We start from the raw sequence: 27,774 nt of genomic DNA, 5'->3' as shown, positions 1-27,774 counted from the left end.
GGGCGGCACACTCCAGGTAAAGTGGCATCTGACAACAGCGCAGAAATTCCAAAATGCCGTTTTGTCAGTATTTAAATACTGGGAAGATGCAGTATGTAACAACACCATTGCCAAAAGACCCCAAAAATGTAAATATTTAATGTAAAATAATCTGTAAATTTTTATAATTAAAACTTTAGGTGTATAATTACAATTATGACATTCTATCATATATTCTGCATTGGCCACTTTTTTTATTGGCAATAAAGCAAATAGATATGATTTTTGTATTATAATAAATGCTGCTATTATTAATGGCTGTTGCCATTATGAATGGTGTACAATGGAGCAGTAAAATGCATACCTCTCAGCATAATGTAGCGCATAACAAACAACAATAATAAATACATAAATTATTGCCTTGAGCATTTGTGCTACCTGGTGCACATCATTTTGGAACTATTCATATATATAATTGGTGATTTAATTTCGTCTTATGTCTCATCTTTCATATTTATTAACGGTCACATGGCTGGTTTCACTTTGTTTCTGCTTGAAGTATTTATCACACGTACACAGAAGTCGGCCTTTTATACTAACTCATGTCCATTGCACAATTTTTTTTTTTGCTTTATTATGTTGAAATCCTAAACATTCTATTGGATTAAAAAAAACTGGCATACAATTCTGCAAATGGCTAAATAAATATAGTGGAATAAATGATACATTATTAAACTTATTTATGATTTTTATTATTATTTTTAAAGATCTACTGCATCATCCACATTAAGGAATTAACTACACATTTGAGTGCAAATTTCCAAAGTTTGGATATTTCAAAGTTGTGATTGCTCACGATTATTCACAAAGCCTCACATTAATGAATGGTGATGGATGTTTTTTTTTAATATGACAATCAAAGACCTTAGTTTGATTAAAAAAAAAAAAAAATGTAAAATTGTGTTGAATACATTTTATCCCGACAGTCCTTCGATCCATTTGATTAAAATTAAGAGCGATAAAGACCTATTTGCATTCTTTTACATTTGTCCTAAATTTTTGTGGAGTCCTCGCAGAATTTAAATGTCCGGGTTAAATTAAACACACAGGCGCCTCGGAGCCATCTTGAAGGTACACCCCACTTATGTGGCGCTCCCTTCTTCAAATATCTTGGCAACTTTTGACAAGATACCCAACCCCCTTCCTACTCCCCTACTTTTTTTCTTTATCTACAAAGGAGGTTTTTTTTTTTTTTTCGGGGAAGTTGTGTGACTAACAGATCCGCAGTCAAATGGACAATCAAGGGGGATCAAAGTGTCAATGTGATATTAATTACCACTCCCCCTCATTGCCCCACGACCCCCTCACCTTCAAGCAGAGCCAAATTGCGCACGGCAGGCCTCAAACACCCCCTTTCTTCCCCCCTTCCCATCTATAAAAATAGTTAGGGAGGATAACAATGGACTTACTGCTGAGGGGCTGTCGACAGCTAACACACACACGCACATTGTGGGCCCATCAAAGAGGAACAGACCTGATTCCATTTTTGTTATGATATATTGTTTTATTGTGTTTTTGATTTGTTTGAACAGATTTTTTTATTGACTACACATTTATTTCATTTAGTTGCAGCACTTAGTTTGCAGCTGCCGAGAGGTTTTAAAGTGCTCTATAAATAAAGTTGAGGTGAGTTGTTGATAGTGGGGGGGTGCCAAATCTGTCAAGATATTTATTGAAGGTGGTTAGTAGCTCCAAAGGTTTGATTGGGACTGTAATCAATGTTGTGTGCGCAACACTAGCTAGCTCTATCAAATGTAATTTTGATGTAAATTATCGTCATTATTGAACATGATGCTGAAAAAAAGAAAAATAGGTGAACTTTTTTATTTAATTTATTACGAAGCTCAAAATTGATGATGTATTGTAGATTTTTTTTTTTATCCCTCTTTGATGGATTATTACGCAATCTGTTTAGCATCAAACTTATGCGTATCATCCATCTTTGCAATTCAGGAGGCTCCCGCAAAAGGAAATATATTCTCCTCAGTCTCCACGCGCTAGACGTACAGCACCCTCACAACCATCTCGCCCGCTCGTCATTTGTTCGCCAACCGGATGTGACACAAATGAAAAATTATTCCGTACGCTGTTAAAGATTTTCACATTATCGCGGCGGTGTTTTCTATCGATCCGCTCGACGGCGCTGATGAATAATATGAAGAAGCGGCGCGTTGTGATTGCACATATAGATTAGTGCACGCCCCAGCAAGATCATGAGATGAACAGCATATTTTCTTGTACAACACGCCACGTGACGGCGGCCGGCTTCCCCCGAGGCGGCGTCATTTTGCTCTCTATGATTAGAAGAGCCGTGTTCAAACTTGTTTACATTTATTTTATTGATGGCGATTAGGAGTGGGTTGGGGGGTGCAGTGATTAGCTGAAGGACATCATCAAGTTAACCATAAAAGCATCATTAAAAAAAAAGTAATTAGGTTAAAAGCACTTTTTGAAATTGTTCCCAAAAACTTTAACAGGAGTTAGTTAAGAAAAGAAAGTTCATTGGTTGTTATTTTAAAGTCATATTGTTTAATCTTTTTTTTTCCAAATTAAAGAACTAGATGAAAAATACAAATAAAATACTAGACATACTAATAATACTAATAAAAGAAAATCCTAATAATAAATCAAGGCAACATTTTTAGATTCATGCCTTTATGTAAAGTTAGTCTGGCCTGCGGTAATTTATTTTGTAGTTAATACACAAAATATGTTGCAAGAATTTAATAACTTAAAAAAAAATCTGCATGACTCAATATTGATTTTAATGTGTATACATTAAATAATGTCATGTAATTACAATTAACTTCAATTAAATTAAATGTGATTAAAATCTCTAAGTAATTATCACTGGCATTAGTTACAACAAAAGGTAAACAAAGCCACAAAATTGATTTGGAGAAACCAATAAATATCTTAATTGACCACTGTCCAGCATGACATGCAACAAATATATACCATGGATGTTTGTTTGTTTAGATAAAGTAGATACTATTAAAAAAAAAAAAAAAAACACATGCACCACCCACACAAAGTGAGGGTCGGGATTAGGATGATTGTCGGCAAACAGCCTGGTGCCCAGGTCACCGCCGGTCAACTTCCTGATGTGTTAATCAGGATTAAAGCCTGCAGTTTGGGCCTTGCAAGCAAACACACACCCTCCTCCACCACATTCCGTATTCCATCTCACACACACGCGCACACATACTCAATGGCTGTAAAAGCGCAAACACGGCCCATGTTTAATCCCCTAATTAAGCGCGCCCCTCCTCACCATTTAACCCCAGAGAACCTGCTGGCCCTTGCACTCCAGAGGCGTTTGGTCACCTCCAGCCGAGGAACTTGCTTTGTTTACCGGCGGATTCCCTCAGTAGATAAGGAAACCTTAAAAGCCACCCCCATGCCCTCCACCCCTACCCTGGATGATAAAGTCCCATAGAAAAGAAAAAAAAAAAAGGCCTCGCGTGGGCTTTGAAGGGGGCGATCACACTCCCTAATCCTCCGGATTAGTGGGGTCTTTCAGAGTTCGGCGTGTCATATGTATGAATGCAGGGGAGGAGGTCTGAATGTGCCCCAAAGGAACTTGAAGGTTCAGATGGTCACCACACTCAATCACTTGCATCACCAAAGATGACAGCCGCCTTCATGTCGTATGCTTCTCATTTGAATATGTGAAATATCAGATTTGAAACCAAATAAAAATATACTTTTTTTAATTCAAAACTATTATTCATCAAGGTAAATGAAGAAAAAAGGAATTAATTAGCGAAAGAAAATCAACACATCTGCAACTTGACTGTTTTCAGTGCAGCATGTCGGCCATTTTGTGGAATGTTTGCCGCAGTGCTAGCTTTGTGTCAAAACATCCACTCCAGACAAACTAGCGCTTAAAATTCCCGGTGAGCTATCGTTGCTCCAAGCGCTCTGCGTAATAGCGTCGCTAGCTGTTCTGATGGTGTTTAACGTCCGTTGATGGCTGCCGCTCACGGCGCGCGATGTGGTCTCTTCCAGGGAATCCTCCTGAAGCGAAGTGGCAAATCCCTCAACAAGGAGTGGAAGAAGAAGTACGTCACGCTGTGCGATAACGGCGTCCTCACTTATCACCCTAGCTTACACGTGAGTACCGGGCCGCCAGCCCCTCCTCTTTGTATTCTATTTCCTTTCCCGTCGGGTTTATGTGTTTGGTCCGCTCCCTTCGTCCCGACTGCTGAGCTTCACTCTTTCTCTCGATGCGATAGCCGCATCAAAGTCGATTACAAACACGTAGCTAATGATTCGCTTGAGCTTGATTGCTATATAATGGCTGTTTAAGCCACTCTGGTGTCTCGGGCATTAGTGTTAAGCAAGAGGGCGTCCCGGTGGTCATCTCCCCCCCCCGCGGTGCTCATTCCCGCCAACGGCTAATGGAGACACGGCCGAGTCTCGGCTCCACGCTGCCTTGTGCTCGTAATGGCTCTCCCCGCGTGGCAGCCGAGCCTGACCGGCCCTCGGCATCCATCTTTGTCACAGTCCCGCCGGGGCGCTAATACGGCTTAAACACTCGACTGGCTGTCGGTGGCACGCCGAAGAGCGTCTGTCTTTATCTACGATTCTTCCATTGCCAGTCAGTATGTTTGCAGGCAGGCTTTAAGTGACATCGACAGATACCAATTTTTTCCAAACTTCTATGTAGCTCACAAAACCAGATGGCTCTTGTAATACCACGTCTGACCTGGGAGAGGCAGTGTGGTGCCACAGAGCATCCTGAACATCTTGAAATCACCAAAAAAGAAAAGTAGCTCAGTTGGCGTCCCGTTTCATGTCGCAATCACAAAGTCTGTTGCTCAGCCTAACTTGATGTTGACCACACACACGTATTGTGCTACTACTACACTTGCAAATGCACAACAACGTAAAAGCAGGAACGATAATTCCCGGTCACACGGAACCGTGTTTGGGTACCGCCACATTCGAGCGTCTGTTCAGATAAGATAAAAAAATGAAAGCTATTAACGCCTTCTGTCTAACGAGACGGGTCAGCCTAGTCGCAAATGGAGTCTGGCGCCGTCGCCAGCGTCGTCATTTACAAGCCGAGCTGCGCCGCTACACTGATGTGCGTAATTGACTCAACTTGCTATCGTTACAGCCATCACAGGTCAGCGGGCCGCTCTATGAACGCGTGGCCTCGCGTAGGAAACGCGGAATGAGGGTTGCGTGACTTCCGTAACAGCTTGTTCGGAGCCGCCGAGCGAGCAAGTGCGCGAGGGGGACTGAGCGGGATGAGAGAGGCTGGGAAAAGGAGAGAGAGACGAACGAGGGAGCGAGCGGGATCCTTTAATTTCACAGCCAGCCAAGCCATCCACACAATCACCTTCTGTTAATTCTATCTGCTACATCAATTAAATTGTTTGTAGAAACTAATTGAATGTGGCTTAATCACACATCTTAATAGCTTTGCACGCTTCGATCTGGCTGTTAATTCCCGCAATAAAACGAAATGAGAGCGCTCACTGGGTAATTAGCAAGGAGGCTCGGGAAAAGAAATGAGTGCTTTACGACTTGGCAATAAAAGCCAGGAGCCGGTGGGGGGATGGAAAAGACGGTCGTCGTCGCTGCCGTTTTCTGTTTTTGTTTTTTTTCCCCCCCTCCTTTCTGCTGAGCATGATCGTTTTCACCCCTGCTTCCCACATTTGGGCTTTAAAGCAAATTGGAAGAGAATGAGTGTTTGCTTTCATTATGAGGCTGTTCCAAGAGGAGGCGTGGGCACAGGTGATAATGTACTGGGTGTCCCAAAACATTTGACATCATTTCATGAACTAATAACAATTTTCCCGAAATGTATAGAATAGTATCCCATTTCGGTTCTTTTTCCAGTTATTTGTATCCAGCAATACAACCGTGTAGTTAGCCATTAGCATGAGATGCTAACTAGCCGAGTCCGCTTGATGAAATCGTGACGCGCTGTGACGTCATTCGTTGGGCGCTCTATGACGACTCAAACCACACAAAGTTGTCCACAAATGCAACGATGCTACGACATCGCACTCATTAACTACGTTAGCATGTTGCCCGAGTTTCCATTTCGGATCATATCCATCGTTCCTCCATTAAAACTGCCTTTGCTCCTATAGGACTACATGCAGAATGTGCACGGAAAGGAGATCGACCTACTGCGGACGACGGTCAAGGTACCCGGCAAGCGACCGCCGAGGGCGGTGGCCACCACCGTCGCCCCCACTGCTAGCCCCAAAACCAACGGGATGACCAAGGACCGCAGCGCCCTACAACTGGGCATCGGGAACACAGGTAGCCTTGCTCAGATTGTCGAAAAACTGCCCGACTATTCTTTGTTCAAAAGTCTTCAAACGTCTCGCTCCCCCCTATATAATGACTCTGTCATTACTGTACTGATGTGCCGGGTTTGTGATTCATTGTAAAATCCACGCCAGCCCGGCAGGTTAATTACGTGCTCTCCGCATGCTCCGCACATGCAAATTAACTGCCTGGTACATAGTTAGCGCGGCACAATGAGACCTTAACGAGCGGCCGCAAGAAGCATTTTAATACTCCTCCATTTAAGCATGATGGCAGCGTAGCAAAGAAAGGAAAAGTTGCTTTTGTTGCGAGGTGGCCTCCATCTTTATATCTCTGCAGGGGTGAGGAGTTTGCTCTGGTCCAAAGCTTCATGGCAGAGGCTCAAGTTTTAAAAATAAAACTCCCAGCGAGCGGCGAGCTGGCATGCTAAAATTGCAACTGGACAAAGGGTGCATGTTTAAGGGTAATTAATAATAATTAGCTGGTCCCCCTCCCCCTGTTGAGGGAGACGGGTGCCAAGTAGCCGGGAAGCGGGGTTCCGACCGGGGGACTCTCGACGCCGGCCTGTCAGGTCGCTGGCACCGCCGAACGGCTCAATTAGTCAAAATGTAGAGAAGATGAAGGAGTTTGCCGAGCGGGGGGCGTCAGGCGACAGGGTCGTTCCCGCTTTGGATCACGACAGGCGCGAGAGATTTTTGAGGGCTGAAACAACCCCGACTGGTTCTTCGAGGTTTCCTCAAAGATGTTATCAGTCGCCATGCGCATCTGGGAACAAAGCGAGAGAGATTGGCCTTAATCTGCCAGAGAAAGGTTACAAATCACGTCAGGTCTCTCTCCGGGTGGAGGACCCTCTTCTGATTATGCGATCAGGGTTTTGATTTCATTAGACATGCAATTGATGAGGGGAACAAAGGGGTAATTTCTCATTCAGGGCGGCTAAATCACAAGCCTTGTCTTTGCCTTTGGTAATTCATGCATCCCTCGCTTCTAAAGACCTTTATAATCACCACCAGGAGAGGGATAGTGGCGGCGAGGCAAAGGAGGGGGCGGGGCCAGATGAGCGAGCGAGACACCGAGATGAAGAGCAAAGAGTGAAGACCACTTTGCCAGGCGTCCGCGTTTAATTCCTCCGCCGGCTGCTGAGCGGAACCTTTTAAATACGATCCCGCCGTTGCCGCTGACAGATACGCGGCTTCCTATATTAATAGAACTCGTCACTTTTAGTCAAGACTCCAGCGGAGAGAGGCGCAACATAAAACACGTTGCCCGATCACATGATTTAGTCAAAAAGCAAAACCTCGGACAGCTTTTGACCATAACTTAATTAACTTGACATTAATGGTAATCTTCTCTTTGATATCCAAAATATTTTAATTGTGGTGTAGCACGTGTGAAAATAGATTACACGTTAATATGCCGAGGTCGGCGTGGGAGGACGTAGCGGGACGTCAGCATGTTAGCGGCTATGATGATGATGGCGGTATATTACACGGAGGCAGATGATGTGCTGCCCGGCCCGGCATTAGCGCCAGCGCGTCATTATGCCAATACTTGTACATAATGGCAACAACTCCACCGAGGGGTCGGGCCTCGTCACGGCTCATCAGCTCGCTGACGGCCTCGGCCTAAAGAGAGGCGAGGCGCTTCTCGCTTAATCCATCGCTTGTACTTATCACCAGCGCCTCCCTCCCTTTCCTCAAACTGCGGTAGAGAATATTTCTAGTTTTATCTTCACACGGAACCATTTTCTTGTCGTCTTGGAGGCTATTTGGCTCATTTCACATATGTGCATTGAAATTGGAGTTAATAACGAGAAGCAATTGGGTATTTTTTTGTTGTGCAATGTGAACCTGTTTTTGTCATTGTGTTTACATTTAACCCTTCCGATGCCTTCACTGGCCCTCCGAAAGTCGAGTAACAGTCACAGTATTGGCTGCGTGAGGCGCTAAGGCTGTTAGCTCTTTTGAATGCCAATAGCTGATTATTATTTCTCCACTGTAATTACATTATCGTCCCCTTTATGCAGGAGTGGTCTGTGGGGACTAATGAGTGCAGCCATGTATAATTCATTTAGCATTAGCATCCAATTTGACAATTAGATGTGATTGTTGAATTTTAAATAGCAGGCAAAGCTCTTTTGTCGTTATCTGTTTTTCAGACGCAAGAGTCAAACTTTCTTGAAAGCAACAATATGTCGTCATTTTACTTAAAAAAAAAAAAAAGCTTTTCAAGTAATGGATGCGACACTAGCTTGTGTTAAGTGCGATGCTATCGACTGTATGTTGTCGCCATGGTAACCCAAGACTACTATGGTAATAGTTGTTGGACAAACCAGGACAACTTTTGTCTTAATTCAGATGATATTTGATTCATGCGGGCTAATTGTGTTAGCATTGAGATTTCTTCGCCATTGTAACTTAAAAGAACACAGTTTTGATGTTTCGTTTCTGCACTCGGACCGAATTAGCATTGTTGTTCCCTATAGGCTTCATCTATGGATCAAATGTATCCATTTCCTGTTTTAAAGTCTGAGTTATTTGGTGTGAAACTTTCTCTGCTCAGCTTACTACATTTGAATAGATAATATATATGCAGCCTATATGTATGCAATAAGATGCTTATTATTTATTGCTTCTTATATCCTCACACTTATTCCTTGCATCTGTTCAAATGCTGCATTTCCATCGAAACAAAGTTTGCCATTTTTTTTTCTGCTTCCCATTGCCACTCTTCCTCCTCCTCCTCCTCTTCTGCTCTGATTTCCGCATGCTAATTTTCCTCTTCGCTCCTCAGCATGATTCTCCCGCTCTCGCTTTCGCTCCCACTCGTGCTGTGATGGTGCTCCCTCCCCTCTGGGACCCCAAGATTAATATTCTTGGGCCCAACAAGATAATTACCGATACTAATTAGACATGATTATGTGAATTTGATACACTTATTACTCTGGATAATGAGTAGGACATATTATCCTAACAAGCGCCCGTGCCGCTTAGTTTACTGTGCGACCCACACACACATACACATTTACATACATACACTATAGTTCTGCTGTTGTAATCATGTGTAATCATAAAATAAAAGGCTATATATATATATGTGTGTGTGTGCATGTACATGTGTATATACGAATAGTATATACTATATATTCTATATATATATATATATATATATATATATATATATATACATATATGCATAACAATTAAATGTGCTTCCAATAGATTTCAATAGCTTAAATAAACCCGTGTGAATTCATCATTGCTCACAGCTTTAATTATTTTTACAACTATTAATAAATGGCGAAGAGGTGTGAGTTTATGATGATTCTGGTTGTGCCCGCGAGCTAGAGGAAGCACCCCACATGGCGCCGCCGTGCCCATGAATTAGTGAAGAAGCATCGGCGGCTTGCCTGATTGGAGGTTGGGAGGAGTGCGCCTGCTGACGCCAGCGCGGAGAGATGGATGTGGCAGTCAGAGGGATGAGGCGAGATAATTAGCCTTCAGAGTGTATCTTGTTAATTAAGGCCTAATTAGAGGAGGTTGGTGTATGCGCGCGCGCGTGTGCGTGCTCCTGCGGGGGGGAAAAAAGAAAAAAAAAACTTTTGACTGGTTTCTCTGATCCACAAGTGCACTAACTTGCTTCTGGTCTTTGTTTTGTTGACAGGCGCTCCGCACTCCAACAGCAGCTCGTCCCTGCAGACGGGCGCCTCCTTGTTTGGCGGCAGCAAGGACGGAATGCACCAGCGTTCCTTCTCCGTTTCCAGCGCCGACCAGTGGAACGACGCCATCAACACCAGTACGAGCAGCGCGGCCCGTAAGCAATGCTAATGCTTAAAGATGATATCTCATTAACAGAAGCATGGTTAGCTTACCGGTTAGCACGCCTTCCTCACACTTCTGCTCTTTGTGTTCAAATCTAGTCTTTGGCTCGGCTCATTTAAAACTGCAGTTGACAAAATTAAAGATTAAATATAGTTTAGTTAACTAGTGACCAGCCGTAAACAATTCAAGTCGAGTTGTAGGAATTGAGAATTTTCATAATTCCATTTCTATGGATTACTATTCCATCCGTATGTTCACGTAGCAACACACAAATATGACAAAAAAGGTGACTGGCGGGAGCAAAGTCGATAATCGTTGTCTTCATTCACAGGGTGGTATATTAATGAGAACGTAGGCCAATTAGGGCGCGTTACGAGCGTTGCGAGGCTCATTTGGCTGATGAGCTGATCAGGCCTGCGCTCATCGGCGTGACCTTTTGAGTCGAGTCACGCTGAAGGTTAACTTCCCGCCACCCTCGCCGTAGCGCCGGTGTCAACGACTCAAGTCAAATAATTTATTCCGAGTGCGCGTCTTTGCCTTCCATCATAGCCCCCCGCCCTCCCATCATCATCACCCCCCCCTCTTGCTGCTCTCTTCTCTTGCGGGGAGGAAAATGAATGTTTTTTGCGGGTACCATTCATCACCAGTTATTTCCCTCTCTTTGTGCTTGGCAGTAAAAAAGCACTTAAATGCACATCAACAGAATAACAGTCATTTCCATGCATGTTTGCACTCTGGTAGTTCTCATTAGATTGGCGGCGGCGGCGACTCCCCCCCCCTACTCCACTCTAGTGCCCCCCCCACCTCCCTCACACCCTCTCCCAGGGGCCGTGGCAGTTTAAAGAGCGCACTTTATGAGCGCCGCAGGAGGTCGACCGTGCGGCCCTAGACGTGGCGACGCACGAGCCCCGGCGCTCATTTGGAGGCGCGGCGCGATCGCGTCCGCCTCGGCCGTGAAGCACGATGAAGTAACGCAAAAGTGTGCGTTGAGTGCAAGGTTATTTGACAATAACTACAAAAAAAAGTACATTTTACATTCATAAAACGAACGAAAAGTTACTAGCATGATAGCAATTTTATTTTATTTTTTTTGGCAATTAATTTAATACCTGAGGATCGGGCTTGATTTTAAATGTATTTGTTTCGGTATTACAGTACAGCAGTTAGCTGGAAAGGTCAAATAGGCTGTTTACTCTGCGTCATTTCTTTCCTTTTGTCACAAAATGCAACATTTTCGGCTTTCTTTTTTTTGGTTCATATATGATAAAAAAAAAAAAAAGTTTATTTTTGCGTATAGAAAGAAATACTTATAGCCAGCTCTCATTAGACGCACCAAATATTGTGGCCAGCCATCATAGACTCTCTCAGAAAATATGATTGAGATGCATCGGCAGTCTTCCATCATGCCGTCCGTCGCCTGTTCACCAATCAATGGAGGGTGTTTGGCAGTGATGGCTGCTCCTTTTGTGGACCTAAATGAAGCCCCGTCACTCCATTATCCTTGGCGAAGGTTGCAGGTTAACGCCAAACGGGACGGCGGCGACGGCGGGATGCAAAAAAGCTTCAGATTGATGACACGGCCCAGAATGAATACGTCTTAGCCCGCGTAACCATTTCCATATCATTTAGAGAATGTGCTCATTTGTAAAGCTATTGTGCCAAGGCGCACGCACACATCGCAACAGCTCTTGAATATTGAGCGACGATTTTTTGATTAAATCCAGGCCCAATTTTTTTTTTTTTTAAAGGCGGCCATTCTTGCTTATTTAGACGCCGCTGTCCTTGATACACTTCAATCTTTGGTGATGAATAAAAACCAAGGCGGCTCAAAGACATGTCCTAAGTGTTCCGATACTTTTAACAACTGAGGCTGGTCAGCGCCCACTTTGGGTGACTTGTTCAGAACATATTCGAATGCTATGCGTTCAGAATATTATGATTTTTTCCCCCAATATATAAATAGAAATATTCACTCTGGGGTTGTATTAATTTGCTTTTAATTGACAAGGATGCTTATCTACTCTTGTTTGGAAATATAAATAATGGACTTGATCCCAAATAGGAATGAATTCCTTTAATATACTTGTTTCGTATAGCATACTGAAGTATTAAGTTAGGAAATTGATGCACAGTCTTTTTTTTCCTCTCGTGTTTTCTACGCCGGGCCTCCCGATGTGAAGGTGATGGCATGTTCGAGGGGTTTGATTTCGACGGCGGGCCATAATGAAGTTTGACATTTAGTTTGGAGAGAGCAGCGGAGCGCGATCAGGCCTTGATTAGCACACTCTAATTGAGGATAATAAGGGGGAGGCGGTGATTGTTTCTAATTTTTGCCATTAATTGCAGCCGTTTGATTGAGGACAGGCAGGGCTGCCGTGTCAAGGGGCCCGACGGAATCACAGCGTTCGGCGCACGCGGCCTCTTGAATAACAATCAAATTACTTCTCCGGTTACGTATTTGCGATATGATCCCGCACTTGTTGAGAAGACAGAAATGGAGACGTTTTCGAAAACGTGGATGGCTGTTGCTTACCAGTGCTCCTTAAATTTGAAAAGTAAAGAAATATAGGGGCAATTTCTGCTAATAAGCTAACAACAGCATATTTCTTTGTCTGGAGCTACACAGTGCCATACTTTGATTTTTTTTGTATTCATTACCCCAAAACTAACACACATACACATCTTTTATCTTTCGTTGTCTTTGCAAAGTGTCTTCTGTTCTGTGCCGTGATTGGTCAGTAAGCGTTTGTAGGGGGCGTGGCTTAAGCAAAAACACAATCGCTTGCTCCCACTGGGCCGTTTATGGCCCGGGGTGATGGGTTGGCCAACCTTGAGTTGGAGGCTCAATCACACGAGGAGGCAGATCTCCATCTTTGTTTCAGGTAGAGGATGAGCAGACCCGGGGGTCATTTTCCACAACATTAGGGGCAGAAATTGATAATTAGAGGTGTTCATGCCTCTGTAAGAGCAACCCCCCCCTCCCCCCAGAGGCGTAGCCCCCTCCCCTTTAACCTCAAGCGACATTAAACAAATGCTGGCTGTCACGTCGGAGGCGGCTCGCAGCTCCCGTCTCGCAGCCCTGCCATACGGCGTGGAGCTGGCAGGACAGACGTTAGCATCGAGAGGGAGGAGGAAGCTGAGGGTGGGAGGTTGTTGGTGGTGGTGGGGGGGGGTGGCGGCATACGGAGGACCCCCGTGCCCCCAGCTGTCTGAGCCAGCTAATGACTCGTCTCAGGGGGGCTGTTGTAGGCGAGCAGGGAAATTGAAACAGACGCCTGGACCGGGATGTGCTACATGTGTGGCGGCTGCGTGCTGCCATTCAAGACAACACCAGCAGCGCGGCTATGTTTATTAATGTGATGCAACGTCCCCTTCTAATCGTTTCTCGGCCTGAAACGTTGTGATAACCTTTAGAGATTGGAGTTCTTATTGTTAAGTCTGAATGAGTGTTGGAGACAACCAAAGGATACATAAACTGGAGCTCTTTAGCTTAAGTAGAAAAATAGTTTGTCTAAATCTGATCACATTGTCATATATTTTTTTTAAATATTACTATATTTTTTAATCATTATAAGCAAGCACCACGTGCATGAAGTGGAAAGAAAAAGCACTTTCAAAATTTTATTGAGCAGGTCAAACAGACACACAAATCCAAAATAGAAACACACCATGTTAACTAACTTACAGTAACTGATGCAGTCTTTGCTTGTGCTATTTGGTGCTTGAAAACACAAAAGGAAAAAAACCGAATAGAAAAAAAACAACATCAAATAATTCCGCAAACAAGCTAACCTTAAATCAGGTCTCCAGCACTTTTGCCCACTTCCAAACAAAGCATCCTTGGGCCTTCTCAACTCAAGTTTCCCCCTCAGCGCCAGCATCACGCTCCCATTCCTTGACGTTCACATCTTCAATCCCCCGCTGAGCCCATCCCACTCCTCCAATAGAGCCCCATCTCCCTAAAGGTAATGACTGAATTAGGCCTAATGTTGTACACTGGCTAATGGCGCCGCGCCGCACATTACGGCATGTGCAACTGGCAACGACAACAGCAATAATCCCCGAGTCTTCTTGTCCTCCTGCACTCGGCCCCCGGGGGCTGGGACGGCGCTCAGGGAAATGAATGGAGTTTGCCACACTACAATGAGCTTTTGATGGGAGACAATAGAGGAGGCTGCCAGCACCACACAGGGTGGTAAGAGGAGAGCAATATGGGGCCCATCTACCGACCGGCCCTCCCTCCCTCCCTTTTTTTCCTGCTTCCCTCAGGTCCCTGTAACCCCCCCTCCCCTCCACAACCCACCCCTCTCCCAGATTCATAATGGCATCCGGAGGGGGAAGAAGAAGGGAAAGTGATGTCAAATGTCAGGAAATCAGACGGATGGCGAGCTGACAACCCCCTCCCATTGTCCCATCCCTCTCTCCCTTTGCCCAACGGTAGCACGGGATAATATCACATTTATAAAATCACTTACAAGAAACAAAGCTGCCTTTTTGCCGCCCCCCCCCTCCCACCGTCACTCTCAAGACAGTCATAAAGTTTAGCCGCAGGCTAACTTAGGTGTCCATTTGTCCACTGATGCCCCCCCCCCCCGTACCTGTCTTTCACTCTGCGGAAAGCAACAACACACTTATTGAAGTAACCGTTTCCTGTCTGCTTTGACACACATTTCATGCTTTTGTCAGGCATTCAGATAATTGAGCAATTTAGGAAGCAAACAAGTGACTCAATATGTTGTCTGAGCTTTATTGACTCTTGGAAGTGCTGATTGGTTTCCTTGGCAACAGATGGGGGGAAACGCAGTCCACGTTGTTAGGTCGTATTACCGAACCTTGAGGGGGTACAAGAGGGTGATACTTTTGTATACTTGGGTTTACTAGTCCTGGAAAAGCTACAAAGTGTTACAATGAAGTCTGACAATCAGTCCAAGAGTGAACTTGATGGTATTACTGTAATCAATACTGCGAAAAATACGCTGGAAAAAGTTGAACTGATAAAAATGTTTCAGCACTATGTGAAAAGTAACACCATCTATTTCCCCCGCTAGCTAACGGAACGAGCGACCCGGCTGGTTGCAGCGCGGGCAGCGCCACGAGTCCCAAGCTTGACCCGCCTCCCTCGCCGCACGCCAACCGCAAGAAACACAGACGGAAAAAGAGCACGGGCATCACCAAGCCTGACGGTCTATCTGCAGGAAATGAAGGTAGGAAAGACGGCAACGTTTTTAATCAGTCGTGTCGGAATGATGTTGATGGCGTCGTTGAATGGTTTGCCCATAAAAGGGCATGGAGGCACGCCGCCATTACACCCTCAAAATGTGTTACCATGGTGCGACCTGCCTCGTCCAGAAGCCGCAGCCCATCTCGGCAGGGGATTGTCAGCCCGACCCTTCGCCCAATTAATAATGATCCCGCTGCACAAATGATGAATGGAGCGCTCTAATTGGATGGCATTGTGGAAACACTCAGACGCATCTCGGAGGCCATAAAAGTGATGTCAGACGAGCGGCGTGATCAATCAACAAGATGGATACGCTGGAAAAACGACAACAATGCCGTTGACGCCTCCTAAATGACGCTTAGCATTTATAATCATTAAACATGAGGAGGAGGAAAAAAAAAATCCTGCTCTTTTGACAGCTGCTCTTTAAGGTTTGAATGACTCTGTTGACCACAGAGTTCAGAGTGATCATCATCACTAAAGTCATCCAGCACTTTTATATTCAACGTGGTGAGGTCACTGTTAACAATAGTCTTTTTTTACAAAAAAAAAAAATCTGCATAAGTGTCAGGTGTCAACTTGCCGTAGCTGTCCCCTTACACATTTCGGAGAGACTCTCATTATTTCGCAACTTTGCTGACAGCTGTAGCATCTATTTTTCCCCCAAAAAAGTGATGAGCATAAACTTCAGACGTAACTCAAAGACTCGCTCGCTCGCTCCGGTGTCGACGTTTACACTTCCGCTTCGAGACTGCAAACAAACTGCACTCGATGATGCCGAAATCAGATTTGTTCTGTGGCTTCAAAACTAAAAAAGTAGTTAGCAAGTTGACAACACTGTAAGTTCCAAAGTCAGCTTGCACTTGGCCCAACTGGTGTAAAGTTTTGGAGAAGCAACTTAATCAAGTGTGCAAATGTCCTGCACCTCAGCATAGTGAGGGTTAACATCCTCTGGAGTCCATCTGAGGATTAGGAGATGGAGCTTTAACTGCCTGCGCTAATGGCGGGTGTTTATCTCAATACTTTGTTTTTTGTCGCTCCCCGACTCGCTCTCATTTCCCAAAGCTGTCCCCGGAGCCCGCGCTCTCGTAATGACTTCCTGCGCACCACGCACCCGACGGAGGGAAGGAAATAACGAGATTGTCATTTGGGGCTGCCCACAGACGCGCGTTTAATTGGCCGCCGCTCTCATCGGGCTCTGTTGTTAAACGCGCTAGCTATTAGCGGTAGCGCCGCTGATTTCATGTGTTTGTTTATTGTACTATTGGCTGGTGGTGGTGTGCAGAGGTGTGTGGCGGATAGATAGATAGCGAGCGCTCTCCGGTCTCCCTCTCTTTCTCTCGCTGTCTGAGTTGGGTCGCGGTTTCCCCCCCGGGGGGCCTCTGTCGCAGTAATGGCCTGCTCCTGATTGCTCTGATACAGGTTAGGAATATTGGCTTTAATGATGTGTAAAATGAGCAAGCAGTGCCGCTGACATTTACAGATGGGCGCCGCCTTGGCCTGTTCTTCCCAACTGCTCATTAATTCACGGGGAATGGCGAGCACTTCTTTAAGTGACTGCCTGACGCGTGCGGCGGCGTGCGACACCAGGCGACGCCACGCGCCAAACAATAGCTCACCTTTCGCCCCCTCTGAGCGCCGTCGAGTGTTCACACAAATGGATTGGGAAAAAAAAGAAGAGGACGTCCTCAAGGCTAAAGACTCTTGCTAAGTCCTTTGTAAGGTTTTGTCACAGCGGTCTCTGGAGAGGCTTGCATGCAATAGAAAACTCAGCTGGGCTCGCATCGGCGCCCTGAGGTGCTAATCTGGTCCACAGGTGCTGTCACTGTCCTCATTTGTTGACAAAGGAGCCTGCATTCGAAATACTCTCAATGCAATTCTCTCTTATTTTTGTTCCCCGTTCATAGATTACGCTGGTTCATATCTAATAACAACTTTGGACATGCATATATGTAAACATATGCCAGATAACATTCCTTCCCAAAGCAACTCGTGCAAGTTCCCAAGCAGATTTACGATCCATGTAAATTTTGGACGATGTTTATCCGCTCCCTTTTTTGTCGCCGCGCAGCCATTACGCTCTTCACTTCCCGTTTTATTACGCCGTGTTAATTAAGGCAAATCATATTTAGCGCATCGTTCACCGGCTGGCTTTGGGTGGCACGTTAATTTATTTGTAATCGTCAGAAACTTGTTGATGGAGAGCTGGCAGATAAACACGGTCAACAGGTTAATGCTCAGCATAATGTGACGAGGTGATTGTTCCAGGATGCCACCTGCAACTGCACGGTAATAACAGAAGCTCTAATGGCCTCTTCACAGGCTCCTCATTGCTGGTTGCCTGTAAAGCTCGCAGCGATACAAGCTTTGGGCACATTGTTCATGCCAAGATTTAGTGTGCCTGAGATGAAGAAGGGAAAAAAAAACAGTTACATGCAGGCGGGATTGCTTTGTAGTGCAATTGCAACACTGTGAGGGAATATTATGCATTTTATGGATTATTAACATCTTCAATTCGACCCCACTCATGGAAAGGGAAAAAAAAATCTGTGTTCTTACTGCTTTTATATCATAATAAAAAGGCAATTTGTGGAAAAGTAGCTAAACTCACGGTTAGCTTGTGCAGTAACTTTTTGGGGATTGTAATCTCCTTGTTATTTTTATCGCTTTGGTATTGTGGTGTTTTTGATCGGATGGAGGGGTCAGGGGGGAAACACTCAAAAGTTGGCTCCATTGTTGGTCTGCGTGCTCCCCGCTTTAAATATGAGCTTCTTTGTGTCTACACTTAGAAGAGCACATTGGTGCGCATGGTGAATTAGATTTGTTTTCCATTCTCTGCTCATCAGTTTAGGAAGTCAGCCATCCTTTGCATTTTTAATCTCCATAATGAAAGTCTTTTAATGCCTCCAATTTATTGCCTGGGCAGCCAACAGAATAATTAGCTTTGTACTATTTTTTTTTTTTTGTCTTTAAAAAGCAGTAAAACGCCGTCCAGGAATAACAAATTACATTGGAACTTCTAAATTTGAATTTTCACTCAACCACTTGGTTGCTGCGACCCTCGTGGGGATAAGCGCGTCAGATAATGGATGGCTCTTGGTTTCTTTTTATGATGCCGAATATTTGTTGTCCGTTTCTCAATTTACGTGAATGTTGTTTATATAGATGTGAAAAGGTGCCTTTTTTATTTTTTACAGGCAGCTCAAAAGATAGTGAGTTTCCTTGTACGGCTATATTTATCCCCTTATTCCCTACTTGTGCTTTCTAGTGACAACCCTCCATTAATACCCCCCTTCTCGTAACTCTAAATAAAGAGTCTCTGCAAAGCTCCGATCAATTCCTGCGACCAGTAGTCGATAGCGCAAACGGAATCAGATAATTGAAGTCGGTGCGGAGCTAATTGGATTATTGCTTCTGCCACGCCGCTACATTACGAGCATCCGTCACACGTCTGTCATTTAACAGCCCGGGAGCCGCCATTGATTACGAACCGCGGCGATTGCTGTCAATTAGCAAGTCGTACAGAGTTAATTTCAAGTGAATGGATTACGCTATGTGTCTGATAAATATACTGCAGTATCAAATTTCTCATGAAAGCGGGGATGGAATTCCTGAAATGGAGAAATAATCACTCGGGGAAATGTTTTGTCAAGGTGTACTTGTTCACAATAAATTGAGTTGTGCCCTAATCACATGATCATGTCATTAAAACAAATCTGTGTCGGCATAGCAAACAGACAACGTGTGTGGACATGTGTTTTTCTAGAAGCTGGAAGAACAAACTCTTGTTTGCTGCACCTTGCGGCTCATTTCTCCGAGCGTCAACTCGCTTTATGCAAACGAGGCCACTCTTTACATTGACGTAATTAGGTAATTACAAATCATTTGGCGACGAGCTGACTCGGGTGTGTGCGTACAGCTGCGCCACACAATATACAGTATGCTGTTAAGGAGCATATGTCGCAACATATGTTGTGTCCAGAAATCTTGTTTAGGGGACACAAGGGCATTTGTCTTCATCTGGACGTAAATTACCATATTGTAAAAAAAAAAAAATCCCCTCTAAACTTGTACATGCCGAATTAGAAATACAATTTGATTTGATGAGCTCACACAACGGTGAAGTTGGTCTTAAATTTAATTGGAGATGGAATTAAAAAGTGTTTAAAAATGAGAAAGGTTACGAATAGCTGGGCTGAAATATTTCCTGTTTTGATTCTTCTTCTTTCAGGTTTAAACAGAATTAAATGAATAGCGCGTCGCCACCTTGTGGTTGACAGTGAACCCATAACTCATGATCAGGGAATGAGGTGTATTTTGGATTTATCTTTCTTGTTAAATTAATTTAGAATATTTTTTGTATTTTATCAGAACAAGAGGATTCTTTTGAGTTCGTCATCGTGTCGCTGACCAGTCAAACGTGGAACTTTGAGGCATCCACGTACGAGGAGCGCGAGCTCTGGGTGCAGGCCATCGAGAGTCAAATTTTTGCCAGCCTGCAGTCGTGCGAGAGCATCAAAAATAAGGTACTTGACGCCATCTGCCACTCGATTTCCATTTTTTTTCTTCCCCCTCCCCATGCGAGTCTGTCAGACAGGTGTGCTGTTGTCTTATTGCAAGTGACAGGCATCACAGACAGAAGCCGGCTGGTGTCAGCATGCCTCATTTTCATATTTTATTTTCTCCCGTGCTCCATTTACAATCGTTGTGCTGCTGAAGAGTTCGCCGAGACTCATTTCATCTCTCTTTCATCGCCGCAGTCGCGATTAGGCAGTCAGAGCGACGCCATGGCCATCCAGTCCATACGCAACGTGAGGGGCAACAGCTTCTGCGTGGACTGCGATGCACCGAGTGAGTACTATTAGTTCACATCAACACTTAACTACACTTGATTAGATGCTACATTCCAATGCTACATTTTCAAAGGAGGTCACAAAAAGCATCATGTTACCAATGCTAACGCTCAAGTCTGACGTCCCACCATCCAGATCCAGACTGGGCCAGTCTTAACCTGGGCGCCCTGATGTGCATCGAGTGCTCGGGCATCCACAGGAACCTGGGCACCCACCTGTCGCGCGTGCGCTCCCTGGACCTGGACGACTGGCCCGTGGAGCTCAGCATGGTGATGACGGCCATCGGCAACTCCATGGCCAACAGCGTGTGGGAGGGCGCCCTGGAGGGCTACAGCAGGCCGGCCAGCGACAGCAGCAGGTGAGAGCCGCAATGGCACAGGGTTGTTTTGCTTGAGATCATGCTTGGGGTCATTGAAAGATTTTTTACAGTGTATAAAATAATATTGGCAAAATTATTTCCTAAAACAGATCAGTCTGTTATTGTAAAAATGGTCTAATGAAAGAAAAAGATACATTTATTGTATGTTATGATGTTACAATATGTCGCCGTTCCTTTTCCTTCCTAATTTCCCGCTGAGCATAGCGAGTGTGACATCATTTAGCGGCTCACTGCTAAATGTGTTGACTAGCTCCAAATCCATTAAGATCCTCACTTGACATGTAAGTGTTAATCGGGGGGGATTTTCAAAAAATCCCGGCCCACCATCCTCTGTGAAGGCGCGCTAGGTGGAGGATTGTTTATCTCGCGGTGACAGGTAAGGCCTGGCGTCCCAGCCTGACTAATGGCCTGCTGTGTGGCTGTGCAGGTAATTAAGCACACCATTATGGTTAAAGCCAAAGCCCGAGAGTCGGACCCTCGGGCTCCCGAGAGGCCCCGTCACATATCCATCACCGGGGCCCGGGTCATCGCTCTGTCTGTCACGCCCGCCGCTGTCTGAATGTTCTCCCTGCTGGCGATTTGGACTTACTGGAGAAAAGTGCGCCTTCCATTTCACAAGGCATTTTGTGTTTTAGGGAAACTAAACTAATGGACATCTATGCAGACATTTTTTTCTAAATCATTTGTCACTACCCAGACCGCATAGTTAGCACAACAGCTGAATGCTGCTTCACCATGTTTGCTTTGAACGCTGGGCTCCACTAATTGACCCGAGTATGCAGACCTCACAGCTTTTAGTCAATTAGCATTCCAAATATTAAGTGATTTAAAACCCAGGAGCAGAAATTTCAAATCTATTTTACAACTTGCATTGTGATGCTTTCAGGTGCAAAGGCGGCAGTACGCCTTTTTCCACTTCAGCACTGAATGATGGCCTACAGTTATTTATCGAATGCTTTCTGCTCCAAATTGCTCGCACCAGTCGTCCCGATGAAAGATTATTGATGTTGATTCCTCGCGCTACCACTGTCACTCGTCCCGCCTGTCGCTTGGGGAAGGAAGGTCCTTCATTGTCTTTAAAAAAAAAAACGATCTTATCCCGGAGCAGCATCTCCATTATTTTCTACTGTCAAACAATAAATCTCATTTGCGGCATAAGTAATCTTCAGAGCAGTTGTAAAATATCACACGGTTAGCGCCAAGCTCTTGTGTCTGCTGTGCTTGTTGCTTTATCATAAATGATGAATTATCAGTAACTTAATGGGATTCTTTCTCTTTTTCCACGCCATAAATCCTCACCTGACATCTTTTTTTTCTTCTTTCTGCCGCGCGTCATTTTGATGATTTTTAATTGTGTCCCGCCTGTGACGAGCGGCGGCGCTCTCGCTCCCGCTAAGCATTGGTGACACCTCATCTAAACGATTCAGTAACCGACTGTCTGATTGAATGTCTCCTGGAACACTAGGTTTACCCCCCTACTGCTTTCTTCTTCTTTTTTTTCTCATATATTTTATATATATTGTACTTTGACGATTTAACGTGAATGCGTTCATCCACAAGACGGTTTCAGTTTGAATGCCAGTCATAGCCAGACAGACTGAGAGATTACTATGTGAATGCAGATGGAAAAATAAAATGATATAAAATCAGAATAATAATCATTAAGATAATTGTAATTGTTGAAAAAAAAAACTCAATAGAAGTCAACAGCAGGGGGCGGCGCTGGGTAAAATGCCAACCGGAAATGATAGAATCATCTGCTTAATTCTTATTTAACCAACGCAATATTAATTAGACTACCATCGTTAGACAAGCAGGGACACATCAAACCAATTTTGGCAAAAAAAATTTTTGACTTGAGTTCCTCTTTAAGTAATGCTTTAGTGCGAAACAAAAAAAGTGCTCACAAAAATGGTTTAAATCCAACTGCCAGTTCTCATTCATCTGTTTGTGGGGTTGAGGTCAAGGCTCTACATTTTCTAAGGTCTTCCCACAACATTGCAAGCGTGCAGTCGTCCCGAAATACTTTGGCAAGATGACAAATGAAGTGTCAGCTATGCTCGCCCAACTGGTAATTGATCAAATAATTGATTCTTTTCATACATTTGCGGGCATCTCGTGCAGTGACTGCATTCAGCAAATATTGGAAGGGAGTTGTTCTTTTCATTAGCACCCGCCAGTGGTCGTGTCTTGCACGTCGCCTCTAATTGCTTGGCGACTTTGTGATAGAAAACAGCACACACAGAAAAAGAGACGGCAGTTCTCATTTGGGAGAGGGGCGGGGGGGGGGGGGGGGGGGGTAGATGTCCCGGAGCGCGGGCCAACACGGACGGCTATCCCTCACTGGCGCGGGCCCCTCGCCGTCCGTCACCCTCTGTGGGCCGCGCGCCGCCCTCGGCCACGGCTAGGTAATAGCTCTGATGAGAGCCCTCCACTTTGTTTCAGAAATAATTTGCCACTCCTGCCGCCTGCAGGGGCTGCGCGGTAATAAAAATGAATCACACCGCTAACCTCTCCAAACTTCTGCCCCTCCCTTCCACCACCTCGGCAACAACTCTTTAACCCCTTCTCCGCCGACCCCCTGTTCTGCACGTAAAAGAACTCACAGGTTCCAAGTACGAGAACCCCCAGAAGAGCTTTGGAATAGCCCCGAGCTCTCGTGGAGGAAACGTCGTTAATTAAGATGACCGAATGAGTGGCTCTCGCTCGCTCTCTCTGTCTAAATCAAAACCACAGGTCGGTCATTAGGCCTGTGTGGGCCTAATTGTCCCCCATGCCAACGGGTTGACTGGCACACCAAACTTAAGTTCGACCTTAAACGAATCGCAGAGTCGGCTCATTTTGGTCTGAAAATGATTAATCGATAATCAAAATAATGATCAATTAATCGGATGGTTTCCGGTTCAATTGAGAGCTAGCCAGTTTGACGGGGAGCGTACATATGTTCATCCATGACGCTTGACCTGCTTTGCAGTAGTAACTAATGTGATGCAAAAGAGGATTTGGACATGTTGAGCGCACGTCGGCGTCCCCTATCAGCTTTGTGCGCGAGTCAAGGGTTGAGCGAGGGGTTAACAGCATGAGCATTTAAGGCTCTTAACAAAAACACAGCCACTCCATCATGGCGGAGGGTGACAAGCTCATTAATGTCACGATATATTCAAGTTCACCCGTCGCCATTCAGCTCAGTAAGGCCTTTTGAACGGCGTCCGCGCGGACACTCTAAATCTGTTCACGAGGGAAGCGGGAAAAGTGGCGACTGCTCCACCTGTAAACGTCATTTACAAGACAAGCGCCTTGTAAAACGCACATTTTCAAAATGCTAACATTTTGCAATCCGATTGGTTGACGAAACTGGCTCATAACAAATGTCATTTCGTGAACCAAGTTAACTATAACATCTGGTAACGGCCATGACAAGACAAAATGAAGGTGGAGAAAAGGCGAGGAGGCTTTCTTTGGCACTTTTGGCTGCTGCCTCGACTGGATTGCTGGCCCTTAGCAACCTTTGATAGTTTGGGGCCCCAGCTTTCATTGGCTTTCTTTTCTTCCTGTGTCTTCCCTCTTGGCCCCCAACTCTCTCTTGCCCCTCTTCTTCTGCCGTCTCTTCCCTCCCCTCTGTTGGGCCGCATGGGAACGCGACCCTTAGCGGTCGCCCGACTGCGAGCTCCGTTCGGGCCGGTCGGTTTCTCCTCTTCGCCGCGTCTATTCGATACACGAGTGGATCGGAGGAGGAGCCAAGGGGAAGCTTTGATTGTTGTCGGTGGGACGGACATCCTCCTCTGATGCACCGTCTCGGTTTCCCCTTCCTATAAATCCCCGATTGTCTTTTCAGGCTTGACTAATTGTCCCGGTTTGTTGCTCTTTATTTGAATCCAGTCATGTGTTCTTGACTCCGTGGGCCCGCGCTGAGGAGAATCATTCCGCCATTTGCCACTTAATTAAGTCAGGGTCAGGAGCCATCGCTCAACACAGAGCTCTAATAGAATTATAAAAGAGGCCTTTCTAGTGTTAAGGCCGCCGTGATGTATGGAGGTGCTTCAAACGAAAGACGACACCGGTTCTTCACAGGAATCCCCAGGAAGGTATTGGGGACTTTTGTGGAGTTAAACGGCAATTACCAAGGAAGTCTGGCGTAAACACAACTTGTTCTTAAGCTGGATGCAACACTGGCATTTTTATTGGGAACTCGGCGCTCCCTCCCGTCCCCCGAGCAACAGCCAAACGGTGAAGAAGTATGCGCGCGAGGCCGGAGAAATCGCCGTATAAAAGTCCAATTTCCTAAATCTCCACCCATACTGAGAAAATTCAACCCCCTTTCTCCTGTGTTGTCCTGCCACTTTGACATGCTAAATCTGCTGATTTTATTTTTTGGGGCCTCCTGCGGTGAGGAAGTGTCCTTTTCAAAGCGCTTCGCTTCCCCTCCCGAGCGTCTCAAGCCAACCGCTGTTTGGATTGCTCTTCTATTCCAAACAAAAGACAGAAGCGGGGATTACCATTTCACTTCCTTTCACATTCTAGCTTTCCACTAAGACTTTTTTTTTTTTTCTTGCGGCGAGCTGGGTTTACACGGTTAGCGCTCGTAGGGGATGGCAGGTACTTTTTAGCGGCGAGTTTCGGAATGTCCTATTTAAACTGTCGCTAAGCAACTCATAAAAACATCTTTTATAATGCCATGTATCGTAATCCTCACCCTTCAGTTTATTTTGTAACAAAACTTTCTCTCTTTGTTTCACATCTGAGCATCAACTTTCCGCCTCATTTAACTCGTGCCAATTCACCGGGCCCGACCCATTCAGACTCTCATTCAAAGCCACTGATTTACATTTGGAGCCCCATCTAAAGGGTTGTAAATCATACCGTGTTTTTTTCTACTTAATTTGTCGGCCAAAGAATGACGTTCTCTCTCACCGGAAATAAGAGAGGAGGGCGCCACGGCCTCTTCCTGCTCGAAGGCCAATTGATTTGCTAACGGGCTTGTCCAGCTCACAACGTGACTGACGAGGGATTGATGGTCTGACACCATAAAACTCGCCAATTGCCTGCCATTAGGGCGCCTTTGTCGGACGCACAATAAGCCCATTGCTAAGAAAAGGGCTCCTTATGGTTTAGCGAGGACGCCGGCATTCTCCTGCGTATTTTCCCCGCGGCCGTGACAAAAATGAACCGTGTGCTTATCGACGCCGTCTTAAGGTGTTTGGCTTTACAAGGTTGCTTTGTTTTGTTTTCGTAGTTCATCAATCCGCGCTTCGTCTTCCACTTCCGAGTCGTCAATTTGAGATACAGCCTTAAGTTAAAAAGGAGTTTTTACATGATTAGGCTAACGATATTGGGGAAGAAAAAAAAAAAGAATTCTTTGGCCATGTCAATCAAAGGGCTGTATTAGCAACCGTGTCTTTCATTAGCGCCGCGGCTAAATGTCCCCGAGTGTGAAAGGAAATGGAAACCAGCGAATGTCAACTCCCATGAGAATCTTGTCGCTCCAAAGCGTTAACTTCTGTCACTCATCCACACATCCAAACAACGGCCTTCTCCCGGCACGGCCTTATCAGACGAGGTCACGGGGTCAGTGGCACACTGGGCATGCTCAGTCATTCACGTATTGATATTGATTTTTTTTTTTTTTATCTGTGCTGGGTTTGTATACGTGACCAGAGAACGAGCATGGGGGCGGTCAAGATGGAGAGCAAAAGATGGCGATAGAGGACGGACGAAGTCTTCTCTGGAGTTCTATTCTCTCTCTTAAGGATGGAGTTAAAGGAGGAACCCCCCCACCCCCTTTCCGTCTCTCTGCGGCCATTCAGCGCAAATCGATCAGACTGTAAGACTGCGTGTCCCCCGGGGTGATGCCGAGACACACCGCTTCTTTTGTGGGAGGGAGGGAAGGCGCTTCAGACTGACAGCAGACAGCGCAGATGAAAAAAAAATAGAAATCGGGTATTGTGCGCAGCAGACGAAAGCGATGAAGACGTGTAACCTTTAAAAAGCTGCCCCCACCCCTCCATACACTTCCTTCACGTCACTCTCCAGCGTAATCGACGAAAAAGGAACCAGCACGTTTGATGGTTTGATCTCCCGCTGAGATTTTTCCCCATTCTTTGTTCTTCAGCTATGACTGGAGTCACCAGTGACATAATTCCATTTTGGGTGTTTAAGTGTCAGGATTATTGGGGGGTGTCACGGCTGCTAAATGTTTTAGGTTTTCAGGTCAGAATGTGGATCACAACCTAATATGCAATAAATGAATAACAAAACAAAAAAAAACTAAGGCAATTCTTAATGACGATGGAACCCAGGGGAAGCAAATACAATGAAAATAGCAGCGGCCCCAAAAACGAACCCTGTGGAACACCTTATTAAAAAGCTCAAAATAACTAACAACTAAGGCCTAGGGCCGACTAATTCAAACAAATGTCCAAAATGATTTAACACCACCCGCCATGGTGTGCCTTTCAGGGAGGAGAAGGAGCGCTGGATCCGAGCCAAGTATGAGCAGAAAATGTTCCTCGTGGGGCTGCCCCAGTCGGACGTGCCCCTGGGCCAGCAGCTGCTCCGGGCGGTGGTGGAGGACGACCTAAGGCTGGTGGTGGTGCTGCTGGCCCACGGCACCAAGGAGGAGGTCAACGAGACGTACGGGGACGGCGACGGGCGCACGGCGCTGCACCTCTCGTGCGCCATGGCCAACGTGGTCATCACGCAGCTGCTCATCTGGGTGAGTGGCAGAGAATCAACCAACGTTCGATTTTACACTTGAAAAACTATTTGCGGAAAGAGATTGTGCATGAAATGGTAGGAAATCAGCTGCATCTTATTAATCTCATAAAATGTTCCTCGACTAAAATAGAATTATACTGAGAGGAAATACTTCAACCAATAAGTGCCGTTATTAATTCGAGTTTTATCACTGACCATCACTTACTTCATGGAACAAAGTCTAATTTCTTATTTTTAAACATCGTCAACCACATTGTGGACAAATAAGACTTTGATAGAGATTGAAGGGGTGTGCTTGTCATGTGCGCTCTTTTCTTAAACGGATTAAATGAATGGAAATCAAATCACAAAATTCTCATTGAAAGTAGATCAATAAAGTTATTGGTTTTCGGGAATGTACTAGTTCTTATCATTAAACATTTATTTAGAAATTGGTTTATGAATGATAATAAT

General features: G+C 45.2%; 1 protein-coding gene across 4 annotated transcripts in view; it reads left to right on the top strand.

Moving 5' to 3' along the window:
- LOC148387222 (arf-GAP with GTPase, ANK repeat and PH domain-containing protein 3-like) overlaps positions 1-27,774 on the top strand; it is a 47,873-nt gene that overhangs the window by 15,041 nt on the left and 5,058 nt on the right. For 3 of the 4 annotated variants that reach the window (XM_088396629.1, XM_088396628.1, XM_088396626.1), the window contains exons 10-17: positions 4,051-4,155; positions 6,150-6,324; positions 9,997-10,146; positions 15,203-15,358; positions 19,747-19,901; positions 20,136-20,226; positions 20,364-20,586; positions 27,064-27,319. In XM_088396629.1, the coding sequence (XP_088252755.1) occupies positions 4,051-4,155; positions 6,150-6,324; positions 9,997-10,146; positions 15,203-15,358; positions 19,747-19,901; positions 20,136-20,226; positions 20,364-20,586; positions 27,064-27,319 (1,311 nt within the window). The remainder of the gene's footprint in view (positions 1-4,050; positions 4,156-6,149; positions 6,325-9,996; positions 10,147-15,202; positions 15,359-19,746; positions 19,902-20,135; positions 20,227-20,363; positions 20,587-27,063; positions 27,320-27,774) is intronic. The other variant, XM_088396627.1, reaches the window with a different exon arrangement.

Source organism: Syngnathus floridae, chromosome 14 (assembly GCF_059516105.1).
Source record: "Syngnathus floridae isolate MCC-2025c chromosome 14, RoL_Sflo_1.0, whole genome shotgun sequence".
Classification (NCBI taxonomy): domain Eukaryota; kingdom Metazoa; phylum Chordata; class Actinopteri; order Syngnathiformes; family Syngnathidae; genus Syngnathus; species Syngnathus floridae.
Note: the sequence above shows the minus strand (reverse complement) of the source record. Positions and strands in the feature narration are given on the sequence as shown.